Consider the following 20,695-nt stretch of genomic DNA (forward strand, 5'->3'; position numbering starts at 1 on the left):
CGAGATCTCTCTCTGTGACGAGAATGTCTCTTGCTTGAGTGTTTAGAACGAGACCTTTCTCTGCGAAGAGGTTGGTCTCGATATCGCTTTAGGCGCTCCGCCGTCTCCTTGTCCTCTGCCCAGTGGTGAAGAGGTCTATTCCACCTTGGGGAAAGATGAACAGAAGGAGACTTGTGGATGGGATCCTTCTCAGGTGTACGCGACCGTTGAGGTCGTTCCGTTCGATCCTGTTGCGATCTTGCAGGGGATTCAGACCTCCCCCTATTAGATGCGCCGCTCCGTCCATCCGAGGATCTGCCACTCCGAGATGATGAGGATGATGAGGAAAGACTCACCAGAGATCCAAAGGGAGACCTTGAACGAGATCTTTCTTCTGCAAGTCTCCGTCTCTTGGCGGGGGGATCCTGCACTGGTGATTGTTCCACCTCCGCAGCCGATGCTGAACCTGGAGAACCCAACTGTGGCTCTAGGGCATGAGTCTGGACTAGCAAGGCACTTCCCTTGTCCTGAACCACCTCCTTTGATTTTGTAGGAGTAAAGTTCTTTGTTTGCGAAGAACTTCTCTCCCTGGATCTTTGTTGATCCCTCGACGGTGGTTGTATCGACGTCGATGGAGGCTGTTTCGACGCCGATCGCCGTTGACTTGATGGCGACTGGGCGTGCCTCGACTCCAAATGCCGCTCCGACGTCGAACGCTCTCGTCCAGGCGTCGACGTTGGCTGCATCGACGTCGACCGATGATGTGTCGACAGAGGCTCCCTCGACGTCGAACGACCATGGCTAGTCGTCGAAGGAGGATGGCTCGACGTCGAACGTCGATGGACCGACGTCGACGGAGAATGCCTCGACGTCACAGCATGACGATGCTGTTTCGACGTCACACAGCTCTTCCGCTTCGACGGCGACCTGTCCCTCGACGCTGACTGAAGCGGAGGTACCTTCGATGTAGACGCTGAAGACATCTTCTTCGTCGCCGTCGACTGCTTCTCCAACGCCGATCCAGACGTCGAATGTGAACCAGTCGGGGCTCCTCTCGACGTCGACCGCGTCTTCCGACTTTTCTGCTTCTTGGGAGATCTTCCTCTCTCAGAAAGCCCATAAGCTCTAATCCTCTCTCGATCCTTAAGAGTCCTGGAAGATAAAACCTGGCAGTGTTCACAGGTTTTAGAGGAATGAGAGTCTGGTAGGCACAGGATACAGACTGAATGAGAGTCAGTCTTTGCCTTTTTCCTTCCACATGAAGGACAGTTGTTGAAGAGAGAAGGCATCTTTGACAGGAAAAATACCTTTTTTAAGCACAAAAAGTGTTCAAACAGCACTCTATGTCTAAAAGACGTCGAGTGAAGTCAAAAATTCTAGTAAAAGCTGAATATTTTTTGACAGAAAGTCAAAAAGAAAAGGAGCTGTTTCACCAGGGTCCTGACTGAAGGAGCCGGAAAGAACAACTGACCTAACTGTCACCCCTGAGGCATGATGGGAAGCCTGGGGTCATGGCTGCCTTAAAGGCACGGTGCCAGTTATTGTGAAAATGGTTTCATTTTCTATGATATTGTTTTGCAATGCAGCCTGAGGGCTAACAATGTCTATTTATAAGCAATTTTCAGGATTTATGAGTGGTTTGACTCATTAAAACACAAAGTTCAAGGATTTTTTGACCTAATGTGTTTTTTGATTCCTTACTAATTGCAGTTCATGTATATGTGTTTGCATTGTTTAGCCTCAGTTTTGGGGCTGCATTGATGTGAGAAAAATGATATATGTACATACATATATGTGGAGCGAGATATATGTGTTTTATACATATATATTTTTATATTGTTTCCGGGGTCCCGCACATGGGCGGGAATATTCAGTGCTTATGACTATTGATGAGGATCCCCTGGAAGAGAAGTGAAAGATACAAATACTGATGAACTACAGTTATAGGTAAGTAGCTTTTTCCATCTACAGTATTGGATCTTTCATAGGTTCACGTTTGAATCAGAAAATCAAGCAGTAAAACAATATATGCATAATCATGGTTACAGATGGTGGGAAATGAGCAAAACAAGATTCACCTGATTGAAAAGTGGACGCAACAGTGTTTGTCCTACACTGCTGCATCCTTTTGTACTGTTGAATCCAAATAGTATTGCTAAATGAACCTGTTTCTATTCTTTCATATTGCTACTCTACAGATGTTTTGTACTGATACAACGGTAAATAGAGACATACAAGTGCAAACACTCCTAATAGGATGTGCTCTACCTTTATATTCCAGAGGTTTTCCTTCTTTGAATGACAGAACACAATAGCTGCAGAGATCCAGCAAGCTATGCTCTGTTTTGAAAGGAGGAGATGTTTATGAGGGGTAACATAGGCTACCAACAGTTGATCTGTCTTTCCAAATTCTTTAGTCCTCTCAATATCAAATTTCAACTACCTTCTTGCATCAAAATTGTGAAGTGCTCTTTTGACAACATTTTTAGAATATTGAAAGAATGTCTTTATAGTATAAAATGCTTAATTAACAGTTGTAACAAATAACATCGCCTACAACCATTGGACGGCAAATGGTTATTACGAATATTGTTGCAAACTTGTATATTTTAAGCCTCCCCACCCAGCGATTGAATCGTCCCTTCCTCCTCAAGCCCCTGTGGAGGGTTCCCTAGTACAACATTGTGTCATTGTTAAGGGAAAGAGACACACAATTTTGTGGGGCTCCTACTTGTTCTTAACCAGTAACGCCTTGTTTAGATGTATACATAGGGTAGGAGATGCATTGCCTTTAAGAATTTGGGGAAATTTAACTATATATTTTTCCCAGAGGATTGTGGCCAGTGGGGCCCAGTTTGCGTCATACATTTACTGTTTGTGAGATCTTTTCCTTTGCATGTATCGCACACAGCCTGTTTAGCCAGTCACCAAACGTAAGTACCTCCTGTGCACCCCTCAATACAAGGATGGTTCTCACTGCTGTGGTGGTTATCTTAGCTATTTGTTTGCCCCGTAGAGATGTGCTGGACTTTCCCCCTTTGGATTGTATGCCTAATACCACCACTCCCAGATTCCTGGGTGTCTAGGACTCAAACGCTCTGTCAATATCTGTTAACACTTCCTCCCAACATCTATAGAACTTGGGGCATACCCACAGAAGACGCAGCAATGTCCCTGTGGTGCTGTAACATTACCAACACACCTCTGATGTTGATCTATTCTACCTCACTGTCTTATTTGGGGTTCTGTACCAGTGTGCCTGAATTTTATATTGTGTTTGCATGGTGATAGAAATTTGTGCCGCTACTTTGGCTCTGCCAAATAGGCGTGTCCACTGTTTTGGAGATACCTGTACCTCCAATTCTGTTTCCCTTCGTTTTTGGCCTGGATTTTTCCCTGGTGAAGGGGGGCCTAGTAGGTTTTTGTAGATTTTTTATATTAGCTGCTGCTCAAGGTAGCCATCTTTCATCCATTCTCATATGGAGTAAGCGGTCTTTTGGCCCCCTTGTTTGATAAGTGGGTGTAGGACTCCAGTGACATATTTGTGCATAAGCAACATTTTCTGAATAAGGTGGGTCATGTTGCCTGTGCAGGTCTTCCAAAGGTTTTAGCTGGCCCTTGTCGAATAGGGAACCAAACATTATGCATCTACTTGCACAGCAGTTTTAAAATCTGTGTTGTCCATAGCTGGGGTGAAAACAGTTTTGAAACAAATGGTCCATCCAACCCCAAATCGCTGGGGAGACCCTGGTCACTGGAGAAGAATGCAGGCCCACTGTATTTGGGCTTTATGCATCCAGGGGACCTGCCATAATGGAGTCAACTCAATTCAGTAATCAATTTTGCACCACTATTTAGGCGTTTCCATATAACCCCATTCAACCATGTTTCAGAAGAGTACAGCCCAGAAGTATGAGAGTGAAAGGGGTTTAATGAATCACCCTTGCTGTGTTGGACGGTATAGTGCTTTAATCACTTTTACCCTACCAAAATAAGTAGTTGATTCCTAACTGCAGTTGTTTCAAGACACGACAGGGAAAACCAGTGATATGGTTTAAAGCACAAGAAATTCTAGGAAGTATGTTAAATTAATAGTAGCCAGTCCACCCATACATGAAAAATATTGCAATTGCCAGGTCGCTTTAATATGGGTAAATAGTCATGAGGAATTCAGGTTTACATTTTGGTATGTGGTATGTGCTGGCTTGATACCCAAGTAGGTTACCAATTGGACTGCCCAGTTAAAGTGAATTAGTTTGCTTAGTAGGGTTTACTGGTGAGACAATGGACGCAGTGGTAGACCCCCCTATTTAGCAATGTATATTTTGAACCCTGAGACCGTTTTATATTTGTCCAGATCCTCAAGCAGTTGGGAAGGGGGTGGGCAGTAATAAGTACACAGAGTAAGCTTACAGATGTCACCTCCCCAGGCAACCCCCTTTATATCACCATGTTTTATTATACCAGTAGCTAAGGGCTCCGGAGTCAAAGCAAATAGGAGTGGTGACAGAGGACAACTCTGTCCGGGGGCCCTTCCAATCTCCACGGGGTTTGATTTGAATCCATTAACTCTTACATAGGCTTTTGGGGAACTATAGCCCGCTATCATCCATGGTCGAAATCTCTGACCAAAAGCCACTGACTTCATCCTTCTTAGGGCAGTCCTATACTTTCACAAGTTCTGCATGAAATGTTAGCAACAACCGAGGTGTATCACTTGAAGATTTGGTACTGCTTAACATATCCTCATACTCTAAGGGTTGTGATGAAAAGAAATAGAGTGGTAGTGCTCCTATTACTTACAAGCTTGTATGATTAAACAGGTTTCTACAATTCCTCGCCCGTCAGTGGTTTGCTGTTTTCTTTCCCATCTCCATTCTTCCCTTAAGTGCAAGGCCTTTTACCCCAGTAGTACCACTTGTGTATTAAAATAGGAACATTTGCAAAAAAAGTAAAGTATGTATAAGCTGGTGTCATGATGGAGGGGCTAACAAATTCAGTTATAAGTTAAACCATGTTTTTCTAGTCCTGACTTAACCTCATACTGTGATAAGGAAATGTAGAAAATTGGAATGTTGGGAGCTCCACTGATGACAATGGAGTGCTCCGTGCTTCTACGGGCCGGTAAAGGCCTGCAGAGCAACATTCCAATGTTTTACAAAGGCCTCTCGGAGCTCGAGGATTTAAATCCCCTTGAGCTTCAAGAAGCCTTTTTTTTATTTGTCAGAACATTCTGCCCTCTAGTGGCACAATGTTCTAATAGCCTTATAGCCCTTCGTAGCAGGGCTATACCGGCTATTAAAATCCCATCCCTTGTTAAAGTCCCTTGCATTCGCTCGGGCCTTCAACGCGGGAGCGGGTCTTTAATAGCCGGTATAGCCCGCTACAGCGGGCTATAAGGCTACAGTAGTGCTCAGAAAAGAGGGCAAATAATTAGAGCATTATTGTTTCTATGGCCTTTGCTCCAGTCCTAGAAATGGAGTACAATGAATTCCAGTACCATTTGTCAGAGCGAGTAGTGAAGGACGTAAAAATAAAATTGTTTTTAAACAGTGCTCCAAACAACTATTCTGCCTTTTCTAAACACTATGAATAACAAATGTTAGTATTGAACATTTTTTCATGGTACTCAATTTATCAACTTCAGAAACTTAGGAAGCTGGATCAGTCATGTTGGGAACTGAACTTGTGTCCTGCAGATTACCACATATTGAATGTTTAACCCATTGAGCCATCCTGACAGATTTCTGCTTATCACCCAACCTAACAACCCTACAGACAAATATATTTACCATTCCAGCAAGGTTATTTAATCACAGTCAAAAGGCTTTGAAAGCATGTACCATATTTATGCAGTGCTAGGGATGAAGGGTTGTTTCCAATCCCAAGGGTGAGGATACTCTAACATACTAGGCGTATTCATCGAGCCTATCCAGGTCTTGTAGTGAAAGATTCTGTATCTCAGCACCAAACTTCCCCAACATTTTGAGCCTCATGTGTATCACAGCGATGAAAACATTTGGGAGGGGAACCCTGTGAGCCATAAAGGGTAACACTGAATTCTGACGCTCTCTTCAATTGTCCACAATGCCACAAATTGTGCTATCTAAAATGGTGATGCTGATACGAATACTACACTATTTCACAAACTTTCCAGACTGGATTGCCCAGTCCTGGTTAAGGGCACAGGAAGTCTTAAGGAGGGAGCGGAAGTGGATGGAGGAAGACATAGGATATCACAGGGTATATTACGGTGCACACCGTGAGATAGTGATCTCCAAGGCCAAGATTACGTGGTGTATTTTCTTGCGGCACAACTGCAATGGCTGTATAAATGCCACGAACTAGCGGAGCTATGCTATGTGGGAAAGAGGAGACAGGAAAGCGCCCTAGTAGCACTGCCTTAGATATCTGGGTGTTCAAGGCTGCTTAAGATTGGACAGCGATGCTGGAGAATACTTGCACGCAAGACTGCGCATCATCCACTGTACGTGCTGGCACTTCCGCTGGTGGGCATCCCCAGCGTACTGGGTGGGTTTTTCATGACTAGGCGACAGGCTGGGATCCAGACGGTGAGCGACTGCTATGAGGACGAGAAGTTCTGGGAGTTAGAGTGCATTTTTAGTTAAGGTGGCATGCCATACTCCCAATTTCTGGTTTACACCACCCTGCGACGATCCCTGGAGAACTTATAGGTTGGGTTTCACACGGAGTCGCAGACACACGAAATCTTGCAAGTATTGCTTACTTTTGGGGAAGTCCCCAAACCGATATCTTGGCTTAATAGATCCCTACAATCTATGTCTCCGAGTAAACTGATGAAGTTGAGAACTTATTGGTAGTATGAGTTTGGGAGAGAACTGAGTGATAGGGAATGCTCTATTATACTGGAGAACCCACATCAGGTGACTAGGAACAATAGGTTTAAATTCACACAGTTCAATCATTTACACGACACATATCTTACATCCCATATGCTTAACATTATAGCTGGGACTGAAAATAAACAATGTGCTAGGTGTGCTCTAAGGGATGTGGATTCTATACATATGACATGGAGTTGCCAGATGATAACTTTCTTGCAGGTAGTGACTGCTGAAATAGAGAGGGAAGTCGGCAGAACAGGTTCATATAATATGGAGACATGCTTACTGGGTCTATTCACACGACCAAAATAGAGGAGGATGGGCTTCAAATTTCTGGGCTTGGCTTTAGTGTGCTCGAGGCGGGCTATAGCGATGCACTGAAGATCCCATAGTGTCTCTACCGGTGCAGATGGAAGGAACAAGTTAAGAAGTGGGTGACGGAGGAGGATGTCTGAGGAACCGGTATCGATTTCTTCAAATACGTAATACTAATAATCAATATGTCATGATTAGCATGGTGTCACTAAAACACTTCAGGTAATGTGCACGCACATTTAACATTGCAATATAATTCTTTTCTTAGCGTCACAGCACATTGCGTTATTAACACACCATACTGTGGCCTTGCTGGACGCCTTGCATCTACAGGCCTGTCTATTCCCTGCACCCAGAATCTCCCCCCCTGAGAAACAAACCCACTGTTGCTAAAACTGCTGTTTCAGCTCGTTAGAGCTGCCAAGGTCGTAGGTAGCAAAAGAGGAGCCGATAAGCACATTCCGGGAGGGGTGCGGGGTGGACTGCCTCTGAGACGGCAGAAGGGAGTCACCCGACCTTGCTAAATCTAGGATGAGCGAAACCAGGGGCCCATTGTGTGCCATATATGGGCTTTCCCTTTTTACCGTGTCAGGCTGTACCAATCTGTACTTTTCCATGTTGGGTTATGCTGATGCCAATGTAACTGTATATATGTGATGTACTGACAGGGTGCCAGCAGTCTTCTTGGCAGACCTCGTTGGGTGAGGCTGCAGGAAGCTCCTCTGGCAGAGTTTGTTTGTCATAATAAATGCTTGGACCTTCTACACTGCCAACCGTCTGATTATTGGTAATGGGAATGGGATTGTGTATTGTGACAACTATAGTTGGGAGGTGGTAGAGTATTTTTCGGTACTTCATGTCACACTACATAATGAGTAATGAATTATTCAACATAAACACTCTATCGCAGACATCTGGAAAGAACTACTAGACTCGTTCACTGAGACCCATGATCGAACATGACATATGCCAGGGTCAGATGTAATGCAGGTTACAATAAAAATGTGTGGTGTTAATTTCCCTTCAGAAATTCACATGTGTTGGGGTTGATAGTCTTCTGGAACGGGACATGGTGAGTATGCTGTAGTCATCTTAAAACTAAGTCTCATGCATAGGGGTGAACCGGGCGAGTGTTCGGTTCCTTGTTATAGGTTTGAATTCATTCAGTTTCTTGTATAGAAGTTTTCTTTTTCACTTCTACACAAATGCATGAATTAGCTACCCTCTTCCTGCTACAGAATGCATGGAATCGCATTGTATGAATATTTAACCAAGAAAAGGTAATGATGCAATCTAGACAACTGCTTGTGAGAAATGGACTACTGAATCTTATCTGATTGATTACAAAGATATGTGTTTTGGAAAAGTGAATAATGTTTTACAGAACACATTAAAAAAAATCTTTGGCCCCGTGTATGAAGAATACATTCGGTAACAGGGGTCGCATTTCGTGCACCGACATTTACTGAATACATTCTTATTGGGTGAACCGACCTATGTATTAATAGGTCTATTCACAAATTACAGAATCTTTGTGGGCTTTAATTTGACCCAACTCATAAATGTAATTCGTAGATCGCAAATTTAAACCCACTACGACGGACTACAAACACATGCATGGTGTACACCACCGTGTTTGTGACTGCTTTTGAATAAAGCAATCTTATTATAAATGCAGCCCAATTTCCTAAAAGCAAAACGGGATGTGTTTAAAAAAAGAAAATTAAAAGGTTTGCAAACTTTCTTTTAAAATTAGGCAGAGTTCCGTGGAACCACTTCCTACAGTTAAAAAATAGTTTTGCACAAATCATAAAGGATTGGGGACCCCTTCCAGTTTGCTTATGGGCTACCACCTCCTTTGAGTTGATGGTAAAATATGAAGGTTTAGCGAACGGATTTCGGTCATTAATACATACATTAAGAAATTGGTATTTGGAAGGAATACCCTCAAAACGCCCTTTTCAATACCAATTCCTTAATGTTGCTTATAAAAACGTGATGATTCGGCAAACCTATTCAGAACGGGTTAAGTACATTTTTAAAAAGTGTTTTAGCGGTCGCAAATCCTCAGATTCAGGGTTTGAGACCATTAAAACACTTTGTACATGAGGCCCCTAGACTTTTGAACCAAACAATTAAGCTCTCTGTACTTTGTCCTACGTTTCCTAATCATGCAGTCCCTAAGTTAATAGGCTCACTGCACTGCGCCAGTTCACAACTATCCAAGCCGCATATTCGCTTGTCCTTTGTTTAAATGTAGGAGCTAATGAGTAACTTAATACAAAGGAAGAGGAACAAATAATTAACCCTGCCATACAATTAACGTCTCTCTTCTATTTCAACTCCATGGCAACAGGGCATTAATCCATCGTATAACAAATAATTAGAAGTCTTGTTTACTGGTACAATAAAAACAACGAACTGATGATACTTGCAAGGCTCTGGAAGAAAAAGCGGATAGGTCGGTAGCTGGGCAAATGAAGCACCATCTGCTTTAACATGAACATACATGAATATTAAAGGCGACATACTTTACTAAGAGGAGAACATACCCTCCATTGATTAAGAATATGCATACTCCTATGGGCCACAAAACAACAATTTACTCACCTGTAACTGCAACTCATTCGCCCTAAACGCCACCATAGCTACAATTTTTTCTATCACGTATCAAGTGAGGGAGTCCTGGTCAGAGCACTGCTCTATCAGCTACATTGATCTCAGAAAAATCTGGATTTCACCTTTTCACTTCTCTGGACAAAATCCAGAAGGTATTCCTATTTTTGCGCTTAAATCTTTTATTATTGAGGGCTGTAACCATTGCTGAGACCAGATGTTTGGGTTCCCAGGAATCAACACTGAAACACCGCGACTCTACATATTCAACAGATGTCTGATCATCTTGCTTTCAGAAAAACACTTACAAGTAGTGTTTGGACAGGTTCATCAGTTCTTAGGCCTGCTTTACCAATGATTTTTAGTATTAATTTGACAGTATTTCTTTTTGATATTGTTGTATTTTTATTTCGGCACCGAGAAGCCACCCACTTGTGTTTTACTCTTCTTAACCAACACAGTATCATAGCATATAATATACAAAGTATCATATAACGCACCATAATATACCTCACACTACAACTTAAGCATGATGTTTTCTGAAGAGGAGCATCCTATATATATTTCTACAAAATTATAAAGTGCTATCCATCAGGGATGTTTTACATGCACAAATGATGCTTTCCACTTTGTTAGCGACTCCAAATTGATATTTTCAGTGCGAAGATCTCAGCCATTGGAAGGGCTTCTTGATAATGACTAACCCTACAGTAAGAGTGATGTATATTTTTAAAGTTGCACCACTGTCTCAACCATCTCATATCAACTTACTTGCCAGAGATGGAGGTGGGGCCATATGTACATTTAAGGTGTCAATAGTGCCTTTGTCTTGTGTCCAAACATTGCTTTTATGTGGAGGATTGAAGGAAAGGTTTATTCTGGAGGGAAAGGCCTTTTCATCTTCTGTTGAGTGCAGCCACCAATAAGGACAGTATTTAAGTGGGATCTGACTAAGGCCTCTCTCTACTTAGAAACACATATCAAAACATGTATTATCAAGAGGATAAGAAATGACTAGGCAATCCAGCATTGTTTTTAGAGAACACCGCTTCTTACCACTGGCTCGACAATGAATATATTGTCAGTGAAGAGCATGGCATCCCTCTGAACTGTTTTTTTACGGTTGTGGAAAGTGCGAGAGAGGATGGACAGACGTTCACGCATCATGGGATCAGCACCACATTCTGCCAAAAATCGGTTTGTCTCCTCTTCTTCTTCGGTTTGAAGACTTGTGTAGAACCTATAAGGATGAGAAAATTGGTTATAGGGCTAACCAGTTCATTTCCAGAGAAATGTTCCTAGTACACGTAAACCAATTATCACATGTGAAATACTGACAGAGCAGAGGTCACCTTAATCAAGGCAACAACATCGAAGACTAATGGCAAGGGCACATGAGAGAAGTCTTAAAAAGTGATGTTCACAATAAAAGGAAGTGTTCAGATAGAACACTCTTTACACTGAACACAAGAGCACACTCAGCACAATACAGACAGTAGAATAGTCACTTTGTGTATATGTATACAAGTGCAAAAATTACAATCTCCAAATAGCAGACAGTTTAGCAGATGGTCTTATCTACAGATTTAGAGACAAGGAGCACAACACAGATTGTGTAGTGTTTGTAAAGCACATTGGCCTGCTATACCACAGTCCTGATGCATGCTTTTGGCCGTGCGGACACAAGTATTATATGAATGTTACCTGGAATGGAGGTGTGGCAGAGAACGGTTTCTTAACGGTGAAAGGCAGTAAAATTGTGGTTTAAAAAATATCTTTTCACATTATTGAAAGACTTTTATGGGAGCCAAGCCTGACTCATTTCCCATAAGTGACAGATGTTCACCCACACAAAACACAGCCTATTTTATCACCCCCTTTTCCTAACAATGAGATTGTTTCAATGGGGGTAATGGGTGTTTCTCCTCATAAGCAAAACATTAAGCCTCTTGTAGGAAACAATCCTTGCCTCCCCAAACAATAGGGAAGTTGAGCAACGCAGATCCAGTGAACTACTACCTTCAATCTTCTGAACACAGGAATAAAGCCAAAACTTTAAACAAGTGCTGGGAGAAAACCCTAAGCAGATCATGGACACTAATTCTTTATTTTCCAAAGGAAAAATACCCGCTTTTGAGGGAATTTTCTTTAGAAAATGTATTAAATGGCAACTGTTCCTTCAAATTTTGTCTTGTCAGATGACATTTTGCCGACAAATGCCTGCCTTTGCAGCAGAAACCTTATAACATGGCAGGCAAGCAACTGCAGGGGCCAGCCGAGTCAATGCATCTCCACCCCACCTGGTCTGCTTTGCTGCCAAACATTAAATGAGGTCCTAGATATCACTTCAAAATAAAACCTCTTGTTTAAGAAAGGGAGTGCAAAGTACTAACATGTCGCCTGAGATTTTATGGATGGTTTTACTGTAAATAACGAGGAGGTTTCTTACCTCGGGGTTTTGAGTAACATCTCAACGGAACTGACTGTCCAGAAAGTAGTGCTTTGTGAATGTTTGAAAGGAGGCCCACGTAGCTGCCTGGCTGATACCTGGGACTGGAATTCCATGTGGTCGCAGCTTTCGCTCTGGTGGAGTGGGCACACAAAGCTTCAGGGTATTGCTTCTCAGCCAAAACGTAGCAGATCTTGATACAGGCAATCCATCTGGAAAAGGTTCACTTCTGCATGGCCCATCCATTCTTCACTCCGACATTCCCCACAAAGAGTTGGTCGCCCACCAGAATACTCACATGCGATCATGGTAGAATGACAACGCTCTTTTTGGGTCCAGTCAGTTTAGTCGCTCCCCTTCCCTGGAGGGAAGCGGGGGAGCATAAAAAGTAGGCAGAGTGATGGATTGGCCAATGTGAAAGGGAGTAACCACTTTTGGTAGAAAGGAAGCTCTTGTACGAAACATTAGTTTCTCTTGATAAATGTTGAAGTAGGGATACTTGAATGATAAAGCATGAAGCTCACTGACCCTCATGGTAGATATTATAGCCACAAGAAAAGCCGTTTTGATGGTAAGGAGCCTGAGTGAACAATTGTGCAAAGGCTCAAAGGGAGTGCAGATAAGAAAAGTGAGGAAGAGATTGAGGTCCCACTGCGGCATAATGAAAGGGAAGGTGGAAACCAATGTGGCAAACCTTTCCAGACCCAATTACTATAGGGGATATAAAAAATGGCTGGTCAAGCATAGCAAAAAAGCAGAAGCAGAAATAGCAGAGATATAGCCCCTTAGAGTGCAGACAGCACAGCCCTACTGGGCAAGAGAAAGGATGAAAAGGAGAACTTGAGAGGCCTGGGCTTCACTTGAGATGAAAAGCATCTCCAAGCGAGAGCCACCATGGAAACTGCAATGCGCAGAACTGCTGACATTGAATGTTTTCAGAGGTAGCAAACAGTTCCAACTAAGGCTCTCCTCACTGCTGAAAAAAGATCCTGCATCACCTTCGGGTGGACACGCCACTCCTGGCCTGCTAGGCATCTTTGGTGGAGTTTATCTGCTCTGGCGTTTAGAGAGCCTGCCAGATGTTGAGCCACAAGGGAAATGCCCTCATGTTCCAGCCCTGTCCAGAGACAGAGAACCTCTGGTCAAAAGGTCCATGACCCCACCACACCCTGTTTATTGCAGTACCACAGGGTGGTGGTGTTCCGGGAAGACCTGCACTAGCCTTCCCTTGATGGATGGTAGAAAGGCTTTCAATGCCAATTGAATCGCTCTGAGTTCCAACAGGTTGATGTTGAGTCTGGATTCAACATCAACCTTCAGGATTCTGCTGAAGACCAGGGTCCTCTGATCTCCACCTCTCCCAGATGACTGCCCCATCCCAGGAGTGACGCACCTGTCACGATTGTCAGATCTGGTTGGGGAAAGGAGAGGGGTCTGCCGCTGACCCAATCACGGTTCGTAAGTCACCACTGTCAAAGTTTTTCAGTTCACTCTGAGATCTGGACCATGTCAGAGAGATTCCCCTGATGCTGCGCCCACTGGAACTTAAGGCTCTACTGCAAAGCCTGCACATGCCAGCGTGTATGTGTCCAGCAGGATGCAGGAGGCCATGAGGCCCAGCAGCCTCAGAGTCAGTCTCACCAAAATCCAGGATATAGGCTAAAACATCGGTATCATAGCCTGAAAATCCTGGACTCGCCATATGGGAGGATGAGCCCAAAACTGCATCGTGTCCAGAGTGGCTCCATTGAAAGAGAGCGTCTGAGAGGGAGTCGGTTGTGGCTTTGCGAGTGCAGGAGGTCCACTGTAGTCTGTAGGTGGGAGATTACAGCCTTGGGTGAGCCTGCAGTCAACAGCCAGTCGTCGAGATAGGGGAAGACTAGCCCCATTGATCCCTACAGATGAGCCGCAACCACTGCCATGACCTTGGTGAACACCTGAGTGTGTGCTGGTGAGGCCAAAGGGAAGCATGGCGAACTGAAACTACTTGTGGCCCACCCTGAACTGCAGGTAACACCTGTGGGCAGGCAGAACAGGGATATGACAGTATGTGACCTGCAAGTCCAACACTACCATCCAATCTCCTGGGTCGAGGGCAGACAGGACCTGAGCTAGTTTGAGCATTTTGAACATCTCCTTCTTGAGGAAGAAATTGAGAGGCCACAGGTCTAAGATAGGACAAAAGCCTCTGTCCTTTTTGGCTAACAGAAAGTAGCAGGAGTAACAATCACAACCTACTTCTGGCGTCAGCACCCTCTCTATGGCTCCCTTGGCCAAGGGAGACATGTCTTCCTGGCGGAGGAGAGACAGGTGTTCCTCCATCAGCCTGTCGCACGTTGGTGGGCATAGGGAGAGGGGCAGTCACAAAGTGGCGGGAGTAGCCCCTTCAGAGGATCTGCAAAACCCACCTGTCTGATATTATGGACCACCAGTGGGACAGGTGATGGTAAATCCTGCTGCCAACTAGGTGGCCCATGGTGCTAAGAGGGCAGATTAGAAGGCTTTGGAAGCTGCTGCTGCCGGGAGGTTGGTGGAGTGGCCCGACTGCTGGCTTGTAGTGTAGTTCCTATATTCCCAATAGGCTCTGCGCATTGGAATAATATATCCTATAGATTTGACGTAGGACTGAGGTCAACTAGGTCTCTATCGAATATATTAGACTTAATTGTGAGTGCCAGCTAGCTCAGAGGTCACTAGAAACTTTCTCGAATAAAAAAGAAGGGATTAGTTTCTGACAACCGCATAAACATGACAACTTTGTTTCCCCAAAAATAAACTGATTTTCAGAGTCGTGGAAACAATAGATAGATATTTCACTCAGTCAATCGTGCATGCTTCGTTTCACCAGAGGTGCAGAGAAATAGATAGACGGGCGTTTTCAATAAAAGGTTTTATTGAACAGTCTTCTTTCTCAAGCATAAGAAATGAACTGCTACAATCGTAAGACTGGTTGCAAAATATAATACGTACAGTAAAAAGAGTAGAATAAAATAATACTGTAAGAGCATTGTATGGTTCCTAAACCATAGCTAAAAACATACAAAAATAACAGAGGCTAAAAGTACTCAACTGGTGCTTCTAAAATACGCCTACCCCGATGTACCTAAGCTTAGTACGAGGGACGAAGTAAGTGAGGTGTAGCATAAATGTAGTATTCTTTTGCCAAGAATCTGTCCAAGATTTCTCTTAGGGTCTAATCTGCTCCGTACCTTGATTTGGAATGGAGAAGGTCAGGCTCAGGACTCGATTTTCCAGCAACCCGTAAGGGTAGCTTGGAAACACGAGCTGGATTTCTCGCCAGGAGAAAAGACAGCGTCTCTCTCAGTGCATCTGCTGGAGGGTCGGCTTCCTTCGGCACTTGCAGTAGCAGGGCGCGTCGGGCAAGTAGATAGTCGAACTGCTCCAAACCACCTTGTGTTTGCTATGGCAAGTGTGGGCATATTTATACCTTGAAGGTACAGAGTTTGACGTAAAGGTGGACATAATAACGTCATCAAAGAGTCTCAGTTCTTTGAAAACTCCATGAGTTCTTGGACAAGTCAGTTTTCGAGCAAGGGGAAGTCCCTAGCTGCTGAAGCCGAGTTTTCCAAGAAATCGTTGTAGATTTTCGGAACTAGTGGAAGTAGCCCTGCCGTATTTGGACTGCATGAGCTACGTCTAAATATGGTTATGATTCTTATGCCTCTAGAAGGATATGGTGATTTATACCTATATAAGGGCATGAATCGGGAAAATTACAATAGGGTCCTAAAATGTTATACAACAGGCTGTCCAACCAACGGTGCCTGTGTGTACTGTGTCCTCGGTCACGCAGAGGCTGGGGAGCGTGCGCGGTGGCTTGGGGATATGTACGTGGCTGGAAACCCGTTCCCAAGCCGAGAAAGATTAATTGGGGGCGGCGAGGGGCCATGGAAATTACCAAGGACTTGACAATAGCCCTACTGTCCTTAAAGTGCTCCAGCACTGAATCTGCCTCATCTCAAAGAAACGGGAGCCATCAGGGGCATGTCCATAAGCAATGATTGGACCTTCCCCAAATAGCCAGTCATCCTCAACCATGTGTGGTGCCGTAAAGCCAATGTTGAAGAAACCGCTCTGGCCAGTGAGTCAGTTGTGTCTAGTCCACATTGTGTCGTGTACTTATCCCTCCCATCGGCAACAGCCTGGGAAAGTAAAGCTCAGGCCTCCTCCAGGAACATTAGCAGCACCTGCACAACTGTATCCCACAGGGAGTGAGAATAGCGGCCAAAAAAGTCACGCAGTGTTTATGGACCGGAGTGCCAGGCTGGTGGAAGAAAGCATTTTCTTCCCTAAGGTATCCAGCCCCTTGGATTCCTGATCCTGGGTGTGGTTGGGAATGCACCAGGATTTACATGGGAGGTGGAGGCTTGGGCCACCAAGTTCTCCAGTTTAGGGTGTTGTGTAAGGAAGTTTGGGTCCCCTGGAGCGGGGCAGTGGTGACAGTCAATAGTCTTGCTCACAAGAACCCCTGTGCTGAGCTTGAACCAAGTCCCAATCAGGACATCAGTAAGTGCCTCATCGAAATTGATAAGAAGTTCTGATGGGGACACTCCCAGCTTAAATCCTTCTGTAAAGACAATCGTCTTGACTGCCACCGAGGGCAGGCTGATGTCCAGGACCTCGGCCCTCCTTATCACCACTGCAAAGGATGCTCCCTCCTCCGTAGCTCAGTAAGAGTAAAAAGCATACCAGTATCTGAAGTGTCCAGTCCACTGACTTCACCCAGAGCCTCACACCAGTCCAAAATGTCATAAGGTTGGTATTCCTCAGGGTCCAGTGACACCTTCCCTTCCTCCCAGACTCCTACCCCGTAAGAATAGGGCTCAGGTTCTGGTCTGGAAGGCATGGCTTAAGTCAGTGTCTGGGTCAAACGATGCCCCTCTGGCTCCGTGTCAGAGTCGGGATTAGAATGGGAACAATGGCGTCGACATCAGGACCGGTATCGGGGAAGGTCAAGGTGGTAAGACTCAGAGCCAAGCCTAGAATGTGGACACTCTCTCGTCTTGATGGCCGATGGACATGGAGAAGTCTTGTGGTGGTGTGACTTACTCGAGTGACCCCGACCAAGCGACCGCTCTCTGGATCTTCATCTCGACCTGTACCTCGACTATCATTGTATCGCATGTTGAGTCACCAGGAGCTTGAGGGATCGCTCCCACAGGGCCCTCAGGTTCATGGTGCGGCAATCAATGCAGTGCTTTAGGTCGTGATCATGCTCGAGGCACCAGAGGCATTGAAGGTGTGGGTCTGTCACTGACATTGATCGGTCCATCACTGACATCGATTGGTGACGAGTGCCGCAGGATCTGAAGCCGGCCTTCTTTGATGACAACCTGCCACACCATGAGGAAACCCCTCAAACTAGACTTTGACAAAAGTCAAAAAAAGTTTAGTCAAGAAATGACTAAGGAGTAGCGCTGACTGGTGCAGAAATAACTGACGTCAGTGCATGGGGTGGCACCTTTATAGGCACGGTGCACGTCAATTATGGTGCAGATGATGCCGACGATGCCATGCGGAGCCAAATGACGCCATCTACCGGGGCACAAGAGTACTGCTCATGGAAAGATTTCCAGATCCAGTCTGACACCTCAGGATACTTCTAAGGTAAGGAATCTGCGGCTAAAAGTCTCTATTAGATATTCAATCCTACATAAGTGGTTAAAGGGTATTCATCCTCCTCCCCACATCTAGCTCAAGTGTCTGCGATGTGACCCCCTCCCTGCCCAACCATTTCTGGGCCTGCATCATAGACCCCGACACTCCAACGGTTTCTTGTTTCCCTACACACAGACCAGCATCAGCAGCTACACCTTATTCTCTCAGTCGAGAGTCAAGAGTTTGAATGTTTATGTTTATTTGCATTGTGTTTCCTCTACATATTTCTTACTGTTAAATTGAGAAAGTGCACCTAGGTCTTGCAATCTCGGCCCATTTCCCTAGTAATTTGGATTACTAAGTGTAAACTGGTATAATCAGGACATCAAATTTTGGCCCTATACATGCATGTTTCAAGGTCTCCTAAAACCTGAATATGCATATATTTTGTTATTCCAGATGCTTAATCTTTATAACTGTGTACTGGCAAACTGACATTGTAATGTTTAGTAAGACCTATTCACAAATAACTTGAGAAAAATGGAAGGAATTACACAAATCCATTCTAGAGAGGATTAAGACCTGGATCAAATCTTTTCTTGCTGATTTTGGAATGTCTAGCATGATTTTTGATAATACGGAGGAGGCAAAAGCTTGTTGAGCAAAGCGTATTGAAATGAGTGGCACAGGATAGTTCTGAATCTCCATTTACCCCAAAGTTCCGTTAATGGGGACAAGAAAGAGAACAAACCCATTTCTTGAGGCCACCAATTTTGGGCCCAGATGCTTTTCTGAGCCCACAATTACTATTTTGGTCTTACTGCCATTTAATACTAAGAAGTTTACAATCATCCATTTCACACCATTATAAAGGTATTTCTTTAGATTGTGTGCGGTTTCTTCAGATTTGTATTTCAACTTAATAATCAACTGCATGCCATCTGGCATAAGTATGTAAAAAAAACTGCTCTATGAGGCTAGCAAAGAGAGGTACAGGTTAAAGAGCCCCGAGGTACACCAAACCGTACAGATTGGAGCGAAGATCTGAGTTTCCCAAGGGTCGCCATTTGTGACAGGCCTGTCCCAGAGATTCAGGCAGCCTCGAACCTTTGGAGTAGAATGGAGTGGAAGATGGTATCGGATGCAGCAGAGAGATCTAATAATATTAGAGCTGCCACTCTATTTCCATCAAGGCTGTGCCTAATATGCTCCGTAGCTTTGGCCAGGACTGTCTCTGTTGAGACTTCTTTGCGAAAAGCGAATTGAGCCTTATGCAGTAGCTCGTGTGACTCAAGATGGTTGGAGAGCTGGTTCTGGACCTCTATTTGCGTCAATTCAACAAAAAAAGGGGAAGGATTTTTTTCTCCCATCAGTGGGACAACAATGGCTGCTTTCTAATTGTCTGGAACTATTCCCAAGAACAGTGAACAGTTGCAGGTTTGAGTCAAGTACAGCAGGATTTTGGTACTGTTATCCGAGTGGTTGGGCTGAGCAAACATCCATAGGGGATGAGGAGATTATTTTATTTTTAATTTTTTATGCCAATGTTTCTGGGATGGGAGCAAAAGTAGCACATAAAATTAGAGATAACTAAATCACACTAGTAAAAACATTTATTTTCGCCTAATTGCCCGTCATCAGAAAAAGCATAGAGAGAAAAATCACAACATTTTTAACCTTCATTAAGACACCCAGACTGGGAGTTTCTCAAGATTACTCTGCTTGCAAAGAACAAAGTCATGGACATCGATTCACCAACACACCAGAGGTAGTGGAAGTGACAACACATGCCCTTTAATAATGGGTAACATCACAAGATCGTTTGATGCCCAAGGTGCATCTCCAGTGTCTACTGCACCCCAGCTTACATCTGCAGGCCAGCTATGGCCTGCCTGACTGAGGTGGCCCTCAGACAGGCCAGCCTTTGCGAGCTTTAAGGCAGCAAGATGGTGAGGGTTGGTGGGGCTGAACAACATTCCAGCTAGGCTAAAGTACAGCTAGGCTAAAGCACTCCACTATATAGGCAGCAGTTTACTTATAGGCAAGCTGTCATGCATGAACCACACCATTATCATAGCTATGAGGGCTGTCATTCACTTCTCCCCGTGTCCGTCAGAGGGGTAAATAACTGTCATAATGTGCTCGTCCCTATTCTTCCTTTCCCTGCTGCTGTCACCATGTGCTCATCGCTTCCTCCTTTCTGCTGCTGTCACCATATACTTATTGCTTCTGGTACTCTGTCACCATTCCACCATACCTCTACTCCCTTATGTGCGCTTACCATGTGCCCATCCCTCTTATGCCTCCGCTGCTGTCACCATATCCATATGATGTCCCTCTATTCCCTTTTTCTATTCTCTTTCACCACACACCCATCACTCTAATCCCTGCAGCTGCGGCCACCATATGTCCATCATTCGATAACTTCTATTCTCTCGCTGTTCAGTGTGTAGGAGAGTAGGGTCTGCTTCCTATGGTTACCCCCACTTTTTTATGTGATTCTCTGGTTTTTCGACTTTAGTGTGGCTGTGGACCTGCTAATCAGGCCCACAGCCCAGCTGTTCTCTCTCTAAGTTGATACCATGTACTTTAGGTACATACCAGATTGGTTACTGGGTCACCCTTGTGAGCCCCTGTATAGTGTACCATAGGTACCCAGGGAATAGGAGCACCCTAGGCCTACCAGGGGCTGCAGCATGTATTGTGCCACCCCTGGTTAGCCTTCCAAACTGACACCACAGGTCTGTTCTCATAGCCTGGGTAAGGTGGTGTAATCACCCCTTACTTAGATATAGTATTCCTATATCTATATCCATATATAGACACATATACACCTATAAGCCACTCCTAA

General features: G+C 44.5%; 1 protein-coding gene across 2 annotated transcripts in view; it reads right to left on the minus strand.

Annotated features, from left to right (window-relative positions):
* HYDIN (HYDIN axonemal central pair apparatus protein) overlaps positions 1-20,695 on the minus strand; it is a 3,619,565-nt gene that overhangs the window by 3,143,926 nt on the left and 454,944 nt on the right. For both annotated transcript variants that reach the window (XM_078670948.1, XM_078670947.1), the window contains exon 9: positions 10,833-11,016. In XM_078670948.1, the coding sequence (XP_078527074.1) occupies positions 10,833-11,016 (184 nt within the window). The remainder of the gene's footprint in view (positions 1-10,832; positions 11,017-20,695) is intronic.

Source organism: Lissotriton helveticus, chromosome 12, assembly GCF_964261635.1.
Source record: "Lissotriton helveticus chromosome 12, aLisHel1.1, whole genome shotgun sequence".
Lineage (NCBI taxonomy): Eukaryota > Metazoa > Chordata > Amphibia > Caudata > Salamandridae > Lissotriton > Lissotriton helveticus.